General features: G+C 35.5%; 1 protein-coding gene across 1 annotated transcript in view; it reads left to right on the top strand.

The window, feature by feature from the left end:
- Positions 1-12,080, top strand: part of LOC132280954 (protein ROOT HAIR DEFECTIVE 3 homolog 2-like) — a 51,450-nt gene extending 39,370 nt beyond the window's left edge. The window contains exons 15-22 of the mRNA XM_059782701.1: positions 6,572-6,696; positions 6,881-7,143; positions 7,222-7,303; positions 7,400-7,561; positions 7,648-7,752; positions 8,861-8,887; positions 9,515-9,675; positions 11,642-12,080. Of these exons, the coding sequence (XP_059638684.1) occupies positions 6,572-6,696; positions 6,881-7,143; positions 7,222-7,303; positions 7,400-7,561; positions 7,648-7,752; positions 8,861-8,887; positions 9,515-9,675; positions 11,642-12,080 (1,364 nt within the window). The remainder of the gene's footprint in view (positions 1-6,571; positions 6,697-6,880; positions 7,144-7,221; positions 7,304-7,399; positions 7,562-7,647; positions 7,753-8,860; positions 8,888-9,514; positions 9,676-11,641) is intronic.
- Positions 12,081-16,206: the final 4,126 nt, after the last annotated feature.

Here is a 16,206-nt window from a genome sequence, read left to right as displayed (position 1 = left end):
CACGATGTCACAAACAACCTAAGATGACTGTCGCACAAATATCAAGGCTGATAAAAGGTGTGGAAAGGTGTTAGCTCTGAGACTAAGAAGAAATATAAAAAGAAGAAAAAAGTTGAGAATTGTGTAAAGGCTTGAATAAGATGAATCACTCATTCACAGCTCTAGTATCTATAAATAAAAAAGAGCACATGCTCATATTATAATAAATAAAATAAAATAAGATCTGAATTAAATCATAGCATATTTTATTACTTATTCTATAGCATAAATCTCTACTAATATGGTAAGTCATTCCATAACCGTGGCTATCATATCTGCTAACAAATACTTAGTATTATAATAATTTAGACCCTTCACAACTAAATTCCCCCTACTCCAACCCTTTTAAACAAAGAAAGGAAAGGAGGGAAGGGGGTAAGAGGTTCTTGTCTTTAAATTTGGTGCGAAATGTATAAAGTTTTAAGGTTCCTATAGAATATTATCATTGGAATTTTGCTTAGCCTATCTAGAAGATTTTGAAGCTTTAACAAGCTAAGTAGCTCCAATGCTTTATAAGAAGAGCTGTGCTCATATTAAAGATCATATAAGATGCAAAAATCTATTGTTGTCTTCCATATGTAGGTCACACGTTTAAGCCTTAATGGATTCCTTTTGCTAGTAAATCTGATGGATTCCCTGTTAAAGGAAATGAAATAGTAATGCACAAATGAATTATGGAATATGTATCAATATTATTGAATCACATTTTCTCTATTTTTCGTGTAACATGCGGCTTTAGGCCTCTTGTTTTTCAAAAATTTTATTGTTATTTTAATATTTAAAATCTATACTACCCAAACCTACTATACTCTATGGTTGATGCCTTTGAATTGACTAATTTTTTTATTGCTTGAAATTAGGATCTCATATACGCATGATTTTATACTTCTTGTACTTTCCATTGTAAGCAACCTATGCATTTTTTTTTATTCTGATGAAAACACCAACTAAATATACTTTGTAACTCTATTGGGATTTGATAAAATAATTTACTAATGAAAGTTATTCAAGATGTGAGTGCACATTTAATGTTTAAGAATGTATACTTTTTCAATTTGATAAGAATGGCTAATATGGTGATGATTATAAACTTTTGTTACTTCTCCTAATTCCAAAACTAACGAGATAAGTGAAACTTAATGATTTGCTATTATATAATATCAATTAATAAATGATAGTTCCAGGCTTAGTTAGTAAATTCGCCAACACTACGCCAATTATTCCCATACGTACCTAAGCATTTTATTCTTTCTAAGCGTACAAAACTTTATTCTTGCACTCACTTACTCCCAAAACTTCTCAACTCCTACGAACCTACATGTTTTATTTGTACTAAACACCACTTTGTATAAATGTACTAAATTTAACTACGCATTTTATACACCCTTGACGTTATGCACTCACTTACTCCTAAAACTTCTCAACTTCACTTTTAAAGTTGGTGTTGACTCCTTACAAACATTTTCCCCGATCGACGGTTAGGATACATTACAATCATTGGTTAAGGTTTAGTTACTACAACTCTCCACTTAAATTTTATTCTCTCAACTTCACTTTTAGAGTTTGGGTCCATATATATATAGACCTCTTTGGTTAGGATACATTACAATCTATAGTTAAAGTTTAGTTAATACAACTCTCTACCTAAATATATACATATTTGCAAACTTACTACACTTCTGAAATCTTCTAGAATTTACCAATTTCTACAAACTCTTCAATGATGTAGAATCCTCTATCTCTCGACAACACTCCATACTTTCTTATTATTTTTAGCCTTTTATATTGTTGAAATGAAACATACAAGGCATAAGAGAAGAAAAATTATATATTTCTTATCGAATTTTTAATGACAATTTCTTAAACAACAAAATAAGTGTTATACTCAAACTATTAGTCCGCGAAAGTGTGCGAAACACAAAGATCCAACAAAACAGTCACATACAAACACAAGATATATAGGGTTCAGCCAAAATCAGCATACGACCATGGATAAGAAAAGATTCCACTATGATTCGTAGATATATTACAACAATAGAGTAACAACACCATATACATACCTTTTTACTATGTACCACTCCACGAGCTTAATCCTTCGCTATCAGTGACACCAATGTTTTTCCTACTTTATCAACTCATAAACTACCTCTACCCATCAACTCCCTTATGAGACTACATCTCTCTCAATCTTATAAGTCTCAACCTACAACATATGTACCCATTTATAGAGTTATAGACATGATTCCTTGTTCGACAAGGATTACAATTCCTTAGAAGCCAAAACTTGCCAACTAAGAAATTACCTAATTGAATATAACTCTAAAAAAAGAATCCTAATTAGAATAAGAATTTGAGACACAATTTCCAACAATATCCACCTTGGTTAAAATTCTATCCAGGCACTCCTTTTGCTGTCACGGCAGTGATGAAGACAATTCTGTTGCAGCTTCAATCTTGATGATCCTTCTGCAAAACTCCGATTGCCCACACTCTACGCTGCCCGATCAGTTAAACCTCTAAGGCTCCAACTTGAGTACTCGAGCTCCTTGCTATATAACCATGCTAATTGACTTCACCTACAACTGAAGCCTGTTGCAGTACATGTTGAGACTTCTTATGTTTTTTGGATCTCCTTCACCTTTAGCTCTGATACAAATTTGTTGGGCAGCGGAAGCATGTGAAACACAAAGAAAGCCAACAAAGCAATCACATACAAACATAAGATATACATTGCTCAACCAAAATCGGCCTACGTCCTTAGATGAGAAGAGATTCCACTATGATTTGTAGATATATTACAATAATAGAGTAATAACACCATATACATGCTCTTTTACCATGTACCACTCCACGAGCCTAATCCCTCGTTATCAGTGTCACCGGTGTTTTTCCTCGTTTATTAACTCATAAACTACCTCTACCCATCAACTCCCTCATGAGGCTACATCTCTCTCAATCTCATAAGTCTCAACCCACATATGTACCCATTTATAGAGTTATAAACATAATTCCTTGTTGGACAAGGATTACAATTCCTTAGAGGCCAAAACATGCTAAACAAGAAATTAACTAATAGTATGCAACTCAAAAATAGAATCCTAATTAGAATAGGAATTTGAGATTCAATTTTCAACAATCTCCACCTTGGCTAAAATTCCATCCAGCTACTCCTTTCACCACCTCCACATGCCCCTAAGGGCCTCAGCAACTGCAAGTACCAATCAAGTGTAGACAATGTCTGAACTTGAGTGTAAGAATGACCTTAGTCATCATATCTGCTGGATACGACCCTGGGAGATAGTTAAGAAGCTTAAGGGCCAGAAAATTGTGGGTTATAAATGGGTCTTCAAGAAAAAGGAAGATCATGTTTGCTTACTGAAGAAGTCCTTGTATAGGCTAAAGCAGTCTCCTAGACAGAGGTACAAGCGATTTGACACCTTTATGGTTAGGAATCGCTAGTGTAGGAGTAAGTTTGACAGTTGTGTGTATCACATGAAGCTCTCAGATGGTTCGTATTTGTACTTGTTGCTGTATGTTGATGATATGTCGATGGCTTGCAAGAACATGTCTGAAATCAACATGTTGAAGGCTCAGCTTATTTGTGAATTTGAGATGAAGGATCTTGGTGCTGCAAAGAGGATATTGGGAATGGAAATTCATAGGGACAGAGAAGCGGGCAGATTATATTTGTCATGAAAGAAATACATAGGGAAGGTGCTGGAACACTTCGGTATACAGGTATAAAAACCTATGAATACTCCATTGGCTGCCCATTTTAGACTTTCAGCATGATTGTCACCAAAGACCTAGGAGGAGGTAAAGCGCATGTCTCGTGTTCCTTATGCTAGTGCAGTTGGTAGCCTTATGTATGCTATGGTGTACACTAGACTAGACATTTTAGATGCAGTTAGTGTAATAAGCAAATACATGGATAAACCTAGGAAAGTCCATTGACAGGCCATGAAGTGGATATTACAATACTTGCGAGGCAATGCAAATGTTGGGTTAGTCTATGACAGAGGTAGTGACACGTGTGGGAGTGTTGTTGGATATGTTGATTCGGATTATGCTGGAGATCTTGATAAGAGGAAGTCCTTGACAGGGTATGTCTTCATTCTTTATAGGAGTGTGATTAGTTGGAAAGTGACTTTGCAGCCCGTAGTTGCATTGTTTATTACTGAGGCTGAGTATATGGCAGCTACAGGGTAGTGAAGGAAACTATATGACTGAGAGGCTTGGTTGGTGATTTGGGCTTGCAACAGGACGATTTGACTATGTTTTACGACAACCAGAGTGCTATACATTTGATTAAAAATTAGATATTCTATAAGAGGACCAAGCACATTGATGTTAGGTTTCACTTCATCAGAGATGTGGTTGCACAGGGTGCCATTGCAGTGAGGAAGATTGGGACAGCATAGAATCTGGCAAATATGATGACTAAGGTCATTCCTACACTAAAGTTCAGACATTGTCTGGACTTGATTGGTACTTGTAGTTACTGAGGCCCTTAGGGGTATATTGATGTAGCGAAAGGAGTAGTTAGATGGAATTTTAGCCAAGGTGGAGATTATTGGAAATTATGTCTCAAATTCCTATTCTAATTAAGATTATATTTTAGAGTTGTATTCTATTAGGTAATTTCTTATTTAGTAAGTTTTGGCCTCTAAGGAATTATAATCCTTGTCTAACAAGGAATTATGTTTGTAACTCTATAAATGGGAACATATGTTGTGTGTTGAGACTTATGAGATTGAGAGAGATATAGTCTCATGAGGGAGTTGATGGGTAAAGGTAGTTTTTGAGTTGAAAAAGTAGGAAAAACACAGGTGACATTACTAGCGAAGGATTAGGCTCGTGGAGTGGTACATGGTAAAAAGGCATATATATGGTGTTGTTACTCTATTATTGTAATATATCTACGAATCATAGTGGAATCTTTTCTCATCCATGGACGTAGGCAGATTTTGGCTCAACCATGTATATCTTGTGTTTGTGTGTGATTACTTTATTAGCTTTCTTTGCAAAGCCCTAATACCAATTTGTTGGGGCAGTAGAAGCGCATGAAATAAACTAGTATTAGAGCTTTCGTTCGAAGCAGGGAAGTTATCCAAGTTTATAGAAATCAAGAAGTTTAATGGCCAAAAAGATTTCAACCTGTAGTGGGTTAGGATGCAGGCTTTGTTGGTTCAACAAGGGTTATCCAAAATGTTGAAGGTGAAAGATGCATTGCTAGATAAGATCAAGGACAAAGATGAGATTATGGAGAAAACACACAGTACGATTTTGTTGTGCTTGAGTAATGAGGTTTTGAAAGAGATGGAGGGAGAGAGACTCTGGAATCTATACTGAAAGAGAGTGAGGGGCTGAAATCTTGTAATCTCCAATTTTACACATAGTGAAAACTTTCTCCGGATCCCGACTGTGGGCGTAGGCTGTTACCAAACCATGTACAAATCTTTGTGTTCTTTGCGTGGTATGTTTACTTTTCTGCCGTGATTCTTGATTTTACTTTGGTTCATTGCGTTTGCTATAACAAATCTTTGTTATTCATGCGCTTCCGCTGCCCCCAACAAATTGGTATCAAAGCAATCACACACAAACACAAGATATACATGGTTCAGCCAAAATCAGACTACGTCCATGAATAAGAAGAGATTCCACTATGATTCATAGATATATTACAACAATAGAGTAACAACACCATATACATACCTTTTTTCCATGTACCACTCCATGAGCCTAATCCCTCGCTATTAGTGTTATCGGTGTTTTTCCTACTTTATCAACTCATAAACTACCTCAACCCATCAACTCCCTCACGAGATTACATCTCTCTTAATCTCATAAGTCTCAACCCACAACATATGTACCTATTTATAGAGTTACAAATATAATTCTTTGTTCCACAAGGATTATAATTTCTTATAGGCCAAAACTTGCCAAATAAGAAATTACCTAATAGAAGACAACTCTAAAATAGAATCCTAATTAGAATAGGAATTTGAGATACAATTTCCAACACAAACAATTTGTTTTTTTTCATTTTTGTTTTTTAATGACAATTTTTTAAATAAGAAAGGCAAATAAAATCCATATGTTTACAGACACATATTTCACTGTATTTTTACTAACTATGGTTTCAGGAGTATAATTTACATTTTTTGGTAATGCAATACTTGAGTAAATATATGCATTGAAGATAGTAGAATTAAATTATACGGATTTTACTGTTTTAACTATTTGAGAATGGATGATTTTTGGTAATCATGTTTCATTTTGTTTCTTTTATTATTATTATTATTATTATTATTATTATTATTTATTTTAGCAATCTTTTGGAATTAATTTAAAAGTATAATAATTTCCAAAATTGATAGTTATGTTAATAAAATGAAACAAGAACCCCTTTATATTTATATTTTCAAATTTTTTTTTTTGTTTGATTTTTAAATTGTAGTAGGTTAGTTAACATTTAATTATAGACTTGTGCCTTAACTTAATTGATGGTCAATTTCTCCCCCAATTTCAGATGCTGCCATACGACAAGCTAATTGGGATGCTTCAAAAGTGGGGGGAAAACTTTATCATGATATTGAGGCACATGCGTTATCTGTTCGTAGTGCGAAGTTGTCAGAAATAGTAGCCAACTTCGAGGTAATTTCATGGTTGTGGTGCATCTCATTGGTGTTCTAATAGGGCTTCCTTTTTCTTTCTTTTTTTCTTCTTTGTTTTTAGATCATTTTTTTTTTTTTTTTTTTTTTTTTTTTTTTTTTTTTTCCGAAAAAGGAATCTTAGTTCATTTTGTATGTAACTCAATTGGAATCTTTTTAACTTGCAGAAACAACTTACCGAAGCTCTGACTGAACCTGTAGAATCCCTCTTCGAAGCTGGAGGAAAAGACACCTGGGCATCAATAAGAAAGCTTCTAAAACGCGAGACTGAGGCTGCCACATCAGGTTTTTTAACTGCTACCGCCAGTTTTGAATTAAAGCAAGCAACAATTGACAGATTGTTGCAAAATTTGAGGGACTCCGCTAGAAGTATGGTGGAGAAAAAGGCAAGAGAGGAAGCACGGAAAGTTCTGATCCGCATGAAGTATAGGTAGCCAATTTAATGGTGGAATGTTTTATAATTGGTCTTTTTGTCATTTTGGTGCTTATAGCTTCGGAACATCTCCAGGTTCTCAACTGATTTCCACTTTGACTCAAAGCCGACTAAGAAGGAAGACATTATAACAAAAGCGAAGGTCGCACGCTCTGCGGTAATCTGCAAAGATCTATCATGATGGGAGTTAGTATTACTTGTATGTGCATAATTTGGGAGTTCCTAAATGGTGTATTTTATCATTATGTTGCAGTCTCTGAAGCTTTTATCTGTTTTGGCTGCAATACAATTGGATGAGGAATCTGATGAGATACAATTGGATGAGGAATCCGATGGAACAGTGGCTGTTCCTTCTACCCAAGATAGGAGCATTGGAGCTTCTGCAGATCCTCTTGCTTCAAGCACGTGGAAGAAGGTAGTTATAAGTATATAATGCTGGTAATTTTGTATTATATGTAATTTTTTGAACTGATTCCTCATGAAGGAAGAACTTTTATCTAGGTCCCTCCAAAAAATACTCTGATTACGCCAATGCAGTGCAAGTCTCTGTGGAGGCAGTTTAGGGCAGAAACTGATCCTACTGTCGATCGAGCAATTTTTGAACTGGTATATAATTATACATTGTGCTCTTTCATAAATTTGTTTCTCTTTTATAAGTTCTTGTCTTGCAATTTATTCCATAAATGTGGTGTCATTCATAGAATTTGAAAGAAAGTGGTCTCTTTGTTTATTTGGAATTAAAATTATGCTCATCAATGAATAAATGAGGATTAAAGAGATCATTCATTATAATTAATTTTCTTAAATAATTGAATCAAATCCTTATAAACTTTGAAGCAATATTACATGTTAGATTTACTATACTAAAAACTGCATTGTCTTGGTAAAAAAAGTGACTTCTTCCGAAGAATATTGAAGTTTGTTAAAAGGAATAGTAGACCTGAAGGATTTACTGGAAAAAAAAAAAGAAAAAAAAAAAAGAAAGAAAGAAAAAGAAGAAGAAGAAAGAATAGCAGTCTTGAGACTCAAGGTTGCACGTGTGAAGGTATGAGACTCAAATAGTTTGAGATCCCATGTACAAAATTTGAATCAGAAGCTTGATTATATACACTTTCTGTTCATATTTATTCTTCTTGTGTTGATACACCAATTTATATTTTCAGCATGTTTTGTTTTTGTTTCCATATTCTTATCCTTTCAATGGTTAATGTTGGTGAATGAACCTCTCCAATGGCCTCTCAAACTCAAAATATAATAAGTAGATGAAAATAAGACATTCCAGCCTCTCAAAAAACTTCTCATATTTTGAGATTGTCAAAAGTGTTGCCAAATATAGTAGCCCTCAAATGGCCTCTCAAACTCAAAATATTACAGGTGAATGAAAATAAAGCACTCTAATGGGGGCTCTCAAAAGACCTCTCATATTTTGAGATTGTCAAAAGTTGCTAAAATGAACATAAGGCACTCCAATGGGCTCTCAAAACATGGAATGGTTGTGGTGTCAAAAAATAACATTTTGAATGAAATGCTCTATTGGAGCATAATTACAAAAATATAGCATTTTGACACTATACCTCTCAAAATATAGATTTAGCTAGTATAAAAATATAGCATTTTGCATTGGAGATGCCCTCCATACATGATCCTTTAATGATATATGCCGGTAAGGCACTAATCTGGCATTCTGATGTATTGTATTTCTCATTCTTTTCAGGAGGATCGCGAGGCCACTCCTCCAAAGGTCAATATTGTGTTGATACACCAATTTATATTTTCAGCATGTATTGTTTTTATTTCCATATTCTTATCCTTTCAATGGTCAATATTGGTGAATGAACATCTCTAATGGCCTCTCAAATGGCCTTTCAAACTCAAAATATAATAAGTAGATGAAAATAAGACACTCCAATGGCCTCTGAAGAGATTTCTCATATTTTGAGATTGTCAAAAGTGTTGCCTAATATAGCAGCTCTCAAATGGCCTCTCAAACTCAAAATATAGTAGCTGGATGAAAATAAGACACTCTAACAGGAGGCTCTCAAAAGACCTCTCATATTTTGAGATTGTCAAAATTTGCTAAAATAAAAATAAGACACTTCAATGGGATCTCAAAACTTGGAATGGTTATGTTAAAAAATAAGATTTTGAATGAAATGCTCCATTGGAGCATAACTACATCTATTGGAGCATAACTACAAAAATATAGCATTTTGACACTATACCTCATCTCAAAATATAGATTTAGCTAGTATGAAAATATAGCATTTTGCATTGGAGATGCCCTCCATACATGATCCTTTAATGATATATGCCTGTAAGATACTAATTTGGCATTATGATGCATTGTACTTCTCATTCTTTTTTGAAGGATCCCAAGCCCACTCCTCCAAATGATTACACTTTATTGGATATTGCATTTGGGGCTGCGGTTGGGGCTGCGGTTGGCGTTCCGGTTGGGTTTGCGGTTGGGGCTGGGGTTGCGGTTGGGGCTGCGGTTGGGGCTACAGTTGGGGCACTAGGTTACATCATGTCATAAAACCTATATATACTACTTAATGTTGGTCTTGATGATGGACTTGAAAAAATATATTAATAATATACCTTTTGCTCCTTCTATATTTCTTCTATTGTCTCTTCAAATTACTCTATATATATATATATATATATATATATATATATATATATATATATTATAAGCCGTTATCAGTGTGACGGCCTTAAATTTTTCAATCCAGTGTGACCAGTGATGACCCGAAGGATGATCCGATAATGGATCCAGAATACGGAAGTGAAAATAGAAAACAAAGTCTATGGGGATATTCGGTATCCCTAAGACATAAACATAGCTTCCCATGAAGCCACGAAACAAAAAGAAAATGAATGCAGAAGTAAAACGGTGAAAATAGACCAAGTATGCCCCCAAGGGTAAAATGGTCATTTCACATGAAAACAAGGTCTCAAGAGATATACGTCATCTCTAAGACACAAACATAGCTTCCCATGAAACCACGGAACTTAAAAGAAAACAAAAATGCGGAAACAAAGTTTTAAAAATGGACAAGTTTAGCCCTAGGAGCAAAATAGTAATTTCCAAAAGTTATGGGTGCTACCGAGCACACCATTGGATAGATAGTGAAAAATTAACGAACATAGGCTTAAGAATCACTTGATTTGTAGTCTGGACAGAATAGAAAAGTTGAAACAAAGTTTTGATATTGTCGCGACCGTGAATAGGATTTTGACAGCAGTGAATAATGCTGGGCAAAAAAATGCTAAAATAGTGTGCCGTTTTGGGGCACCAAACGACATTTTTTGGAAAAAAACACGAAAAAAAAACTCCACTTAAAATAATTTTTGATGTGAAAACCCCAAAATATCCCTTAGATCAGACTTTTTCTCGAAAAAGTACTTGTACCAGAAAATCAGTTTTGACATATGGTTTTCAAGACCGAGACGACATTGTTTGGAAAAACACAAAGAAGAAACCCCCTCTCAAATCACATTTTCTATGTGATCATGTCAAGTCTGGAATTTATTTTTCAAGCAAAAGCCCCAAAATGCCTTTAAATCAGATTTTGCCAAAGAAATGGAAAATGAGTCCAAAGGATGCTCAATTCATAAAATAAGGTGTTGTGTGCCAAAGTGAACGTACACTGATAAGTGCCAAATATTTCATATTCAAGTGCACTAAATTGCATCTTAGTCCATTTTTGTATTGATGTTGTATACCTTATATGTGTTTTTGTGTTTTTCTTATTTTGAGGTGCTTAGCCTGAAAATGCAATAAAGACCATTAATTTCGGACCATACAAATAGGGCTTTCACGCAAAAGTTCCAAACGCCATTCTGATGATCATTTTGGGTGTTTAGGGCCTTATGGAGCTTAAGTTTCTAATTAGGGAATTTTTTGAGCTCAGCCGGACCTCCATTCTACCAAAATGAAAAAACAGTCCCTGGCCATTTTCGCGTCCCAATGTAAGATACTGCGTCCAGACACGAAGCACTAACAGCCTTGTTAGCTGCGCACGTGGCATGCCCCAGCGCAGCCCATTGACACCTCGTGTCCAGATGCAAAATCCTGCATCCGGATGCTAAGGCCCAGTACATATCCCCAGCCTAAGTTTGAATTTCAAAAAGCCTTCTTTCTTTCTAATTCTCTTCTCCCTCACTCACTACGTCTCTTCTTCTCCTCTAACCCTAACTTCCCTCATTCTCTTATTTTCTTCCCTTTCTCATTCTTCCTCTCAATGTCCATCCTATCTTCCTCCATCACCATTCCCTCCTTGGCATCAAGTAAGACAAGGTTTGCACTCTCCATTGGGGTAAGCTTCCTTCAAACTTCTTCCTTATTTCATTTCATATATTTTCAAAGCAGAATGGGGCTTGATTTCATGTTGGAGGTAGAGTATGTTTGGGGCTTATAGTGTGCCATTTGCAAGTTGAAAATTTTCGGGTTTTGACCATTACCCCCATTATTTTACTCTTTGATTTTCAGGACTGCCCACCAGGTGCTCAACCAAAGTCCTGAACTAATTCCCTTCATCCAAATGGCTCCCAAAACATCTTCCAAGTGCGCTCGCTCTTCCAAGGAGCCTTCTCAAGATGCTCCTCATCCAGATTGGTCGGATTGGCCAATTGAATTTGAAGCCAATTTTTTCATGAAAGACAAGTTTAAGGAACACTTAGAGATAATATGGGCAGTTAAGGAATTGAAAGATCGCGGCCTTAGTGCATTGTTTAAACCTTGCACTTCTGAATTTTGCCCACGCTTGGTTTGGGAATTTTATACCAATATGACCTATTCTTGCACCGAGCCAACCTTAATCAAGACCACCATTGATGGAGTGCCTTATGCATTCACCATCAATGACATTGCCAAAGCTTGGAAATGCCTTATGCAGTCCCCTTTGGACGAGGACGACAAGCCTATTTAAGGCATTTTCCCAGATACCATTGACCTTCCCAATATTGTGAGGGACATTTGTTAGGGCAATTTCACTCTAAAACGCACCACTAGCACCAACAAGTCCTACATTCCATGTCGACTTTGGCTCTTGGATGTTGTCCTTGCCAAAAATGTTTTTCCCATTGCTAAACATTCCGAGCGCAAGGGTGTTTTTCTGAATACGCTTTATGCCGCCGAAAAAGGTTATTGGTTTTGCAATCCTCAACTCATTTGGGACTAAATTCTTGTAATGACCCGGTCATTGACCTTCCTTTCCTTTTTCTTGAAATTTTACAGATAAAATTTTTCCGTTTAATTCTCTTTTTTGAGATCTGTTTCTCGTTGTTTAGTGTCATCTCGAGTGGTCAGAATTGAATTCTGAGACTCTTTCGTGTGGATTGACAACTTCCTTTGAGGACCGAGTCATTTTCGCATTTTCACTTTTCGGGACACTATTCACTTTTGTCCTTTTCCCTATTTTGTCTTTTCCCCGTTTGCCAATTTTTGGTACAACCTCACTTTTTGTGCTCGAAGTTAGTTTTTGACTTCACAAGTCTTCATCTTCAGTGGTTTTCTCGAAATACGTATCTTTACTTTTGCAAGAAAGTACTCTGGTTGCTCCCAGTGTCCAAAGGGGCATGGATGCACAATTCTTTGAAATCTTTTTCTTTTCTTGGGGTATTTTTCATAAATTTCTTTTGAAGATATTTTATTTCAGGGGTATCTAAGAATATATTTTCATTCTGGGGCAGTTTCGCCGTTAACCCTTTCTGTAGGGGCCATTGTGCAATTAACAAAAGTTATTGCAAAATGCCTCGTCTGGAGCCTTGATCCTCGTACGGGATTCAGTTTTACATTTCGTTGAGTCATGGACTCTTAGGATTTCCTTCTAGTCATTTTTCTTCAGTTTTAGAGTTTTTGGACCCGGTTGTCGCCGAACTTGTTCGGGACATAAGTCTCTGCTCGGGACTCAGTTTTCGACGTCATTTCTTCCGTTATTCATATTTTATTGTTTTGAATCTTTTTCTTTCACATAGTTTTGCCGTTTGAGCATGTTTGCTTAAATTTCACTTTTCCGGACCTGGCGGGGTCCTTTCGGGGCACCTTTTGAGATTTCTATAAAAGGGGAATGAGATATTTCATTTTTCATCTTCCCCACTCCCCTTGCACGACTTAAAGTAGCCATGGATGTCCATGGAGCTGCCACCTTCTCTCTCCTCCTTTGATTTACTTTTCCTAAGTAAAAAGTCTTCGGCCTTCACATTTTTTGTTCCTCTCGACGTGTTCTACCATTCCCCCTTGTTATAATTCATTTTTGACCATTTCTTGAGTTTGGGTTTGAAGTCAAGTTGTGATTTTCATGGGGCTTCCTTCGGATTCATGTAGATCGTGTTGTCCCCGACAAAACCCTTCGGTTTCGGCGGATTCAGAACACTTTTCTTCCGGTGGGGATTTGGGATTTTCATCTCAAATTGAGGTAGGAGGTGTTATAATTTATTTTCTAGCTATATTACATGATTGTGATGCTTATACAACTTGATTACATGCTTGGATATAAAATCTAGAGATTTTATTATTTATTTTTCTTGTGAAGGATTTAATTTATCCGGTTGTCTATAGCTTTGTTTAAACATGTGGCATGATAGAATATTACCCCTTGATATGTTGATTGACATATATTAAATCTAGATCATTTAGACAAGTAACGAAGATTTTATTTAATATTTATCTTGAATAAAATATTAAATCATGTGGCCTTAACTAGCTTGAAATGAATATGTGTTAGCATATTATATTAGGCCTTGGCATGCTCTTCAACATAGGTGAATTTGAGAGAAATTGGAAGTGTTTTGAAATATAGTAATATTTAATTAATTAGATTAATAATTCAACCCCTCATATGTGAGTACAATATCTAGTTGACTTTTCCAATTGATATAATTAGGTCCAGTTAATCGATTTTCTTTTAGTATGTTTGCAAGTAGACTGAATGGACTAGTCATGATAAATCTGAAAATAAAAGCATTTATACAATAAATAAAGTGAATAAAAATAATCATGCAAGAATAAAATAATTAATTAATTGTGGGTCCCTTAACCACATTGCATGAAAAATCGGACGATCAATATGCCAATAACTTATCCGGTTGGCGGAATTCATTATTGCTTATTGACGATAACAACTCATTATTTCCATATCTCTTTAGACAATGCCTTATCTATATATGAAATAATTCCCGATTAGATTTAGCCTTTCTAAAATCACCTAGTATAGACCACTCCGTTGGGGAGCTAATACTATTGATTTTAGATTGAGTGTATAACGTAATTATTGCTCCAACGAAAAATAAAATATTAAATATATTGCCATTAATAGCTTAGACTTTTTAAATCATGCGTAGGGCCTTATTTTTAAAGATCTAATCACAATGGTTATAATTACGAAGGCCATGGGGTAATGCATAAAAATCCCCGCTCCTACTCAATTTTTAATAATATAAAACTGGGGTTTTAAATTCATGATTTAATGCATGCAAAATGCCTTGATTTTAATCCAATTAAATTTAGAAAATATATGAATTTTAAATGATTCACTAATATTTTATTTGAGGCAAAAAATAATTTACAAAAATAATTTTACGTTTCCCAATGAACGCCTTCAAATTAATTAGCAATCTAATCCAATTTATCTTCATAATTTAATTAATATAAATCAAGGCATTTAGATAAAAAATCATGGATCCAATGCATGAACAATTATTATCAGTATTAAATTATTCCATGCATCACATAAATAATAATCAAACCACAGACAGAAACAATTTAAATGGCCAATGGATTCAGCTTTTAACATTTAAATACTATTCTTGCTGTACGGGCGTCCTTCAACAGTTTGTAAACACTCATAGGAAGCTTGTACGTGCTAGGAGAAGCAAAACGCCGCTTGGAACGCGCCTGGAGGACCCCACACGCGCTCGCACGCGCCTGGGACAGGCTGTAAGGCAAGGCACGCTCCCCCACGCACCACCACGCGCTGGCACGCGCATGGGGCACGTGGGACGCGCTCCCATGCGCTGGCACGCGCCTTCACGTGCCTTCACGTGCGTAGAGGACAAATCACCCTTGGTTGGTGCGTGCATTGATCAACCTGCAACCTCCTGGCGCGTGTTTGTTCCTCACGCGCCAGGCTCACTCAACCTGCGCCACATCTGATCCGTGCTTCCTCCGACTCCCCTTCTCGCCGCCGGTGAAGCTCCGGCCACAGGAAAAACGCCGAAAAAATTCCAGAAAATTCTCAGAAAATTAAATTAAGCCTAAAAAAATTCCAGAAAAATTCCTAAAAATTAGGAAAAATTCCAGAAAATTACTGAAGCATAATTTAACCCTTTCAGACCCTCTTGAAGCTTCATAGCATCCTTTGATGAATATTACATGGCTTTAATAAATACTTACAATTTGAAATACAATGGAAAAAATTAAATTACATCATTAAATTTTCAAACGGCTAAAACAAAGCCTTAATTATATTCATCTAAAGATAAAATTACATTCTATATACCTATAAGCTTCATCCATGGCCCAAACACATATCATCATCCATTCAACAATTATACATACATCATGATGTATTAATATATATCAACCTAATAAATCATACATCAACATACATCAATAATTTTATATATGTATATATAATTTGGATCCATGAATATGATTTTTATAAACACATGATCTCTAGTAATGAATCAAACTATATGTTCTGATACCACTGTTGAGAAACGTGCAAGTTTTTATAACTTTTGAGTGATTTGCAATCATGGATCTTGATTCATCACATAGAGACAAGTTTTATGCAAAAACAAATAAAAGATGATGTATGATTCAATAAAACAGATTAAATACTTACATCAAAGGTCTGAGTAAACCTTTTAATCTTTCCTCTAAAGTGAATATTCTCACTTATTATAAATCCCTTTAGTAAGATATTTTCTCCTTCTTCTTGATTGTTATCTTCCCTTTAGGAATCACCAATATGCCTTGATGAATGACCTCAGAATCTAGGGTTGTGGTAGCCTCCTTTTAGAAGAGAAAACAAACCCTAAAATCTAGAGAGA

Source organism: Cornus florida, unplaced genomic scaffold, assembly GCF_030987335.1.
Source record: "Cornus florida cultivar Cherokee Brave unplaced genomic scaffold, ASM3098733v1 CherokeeBrave_3.0.0_Hap2_Chr11, whole genome shotgun sequence".
Taxonomy (NCBI): domain Eukaryota; kingdom Viridiplantae; phylum Streptophyta; class Magnoliopsida; order Cornales; family Cornaceae; genus Cornus; species Cornus florida.
This window is presented reverse-complemented; position numbering and strand designations above follow the sequence as displayed.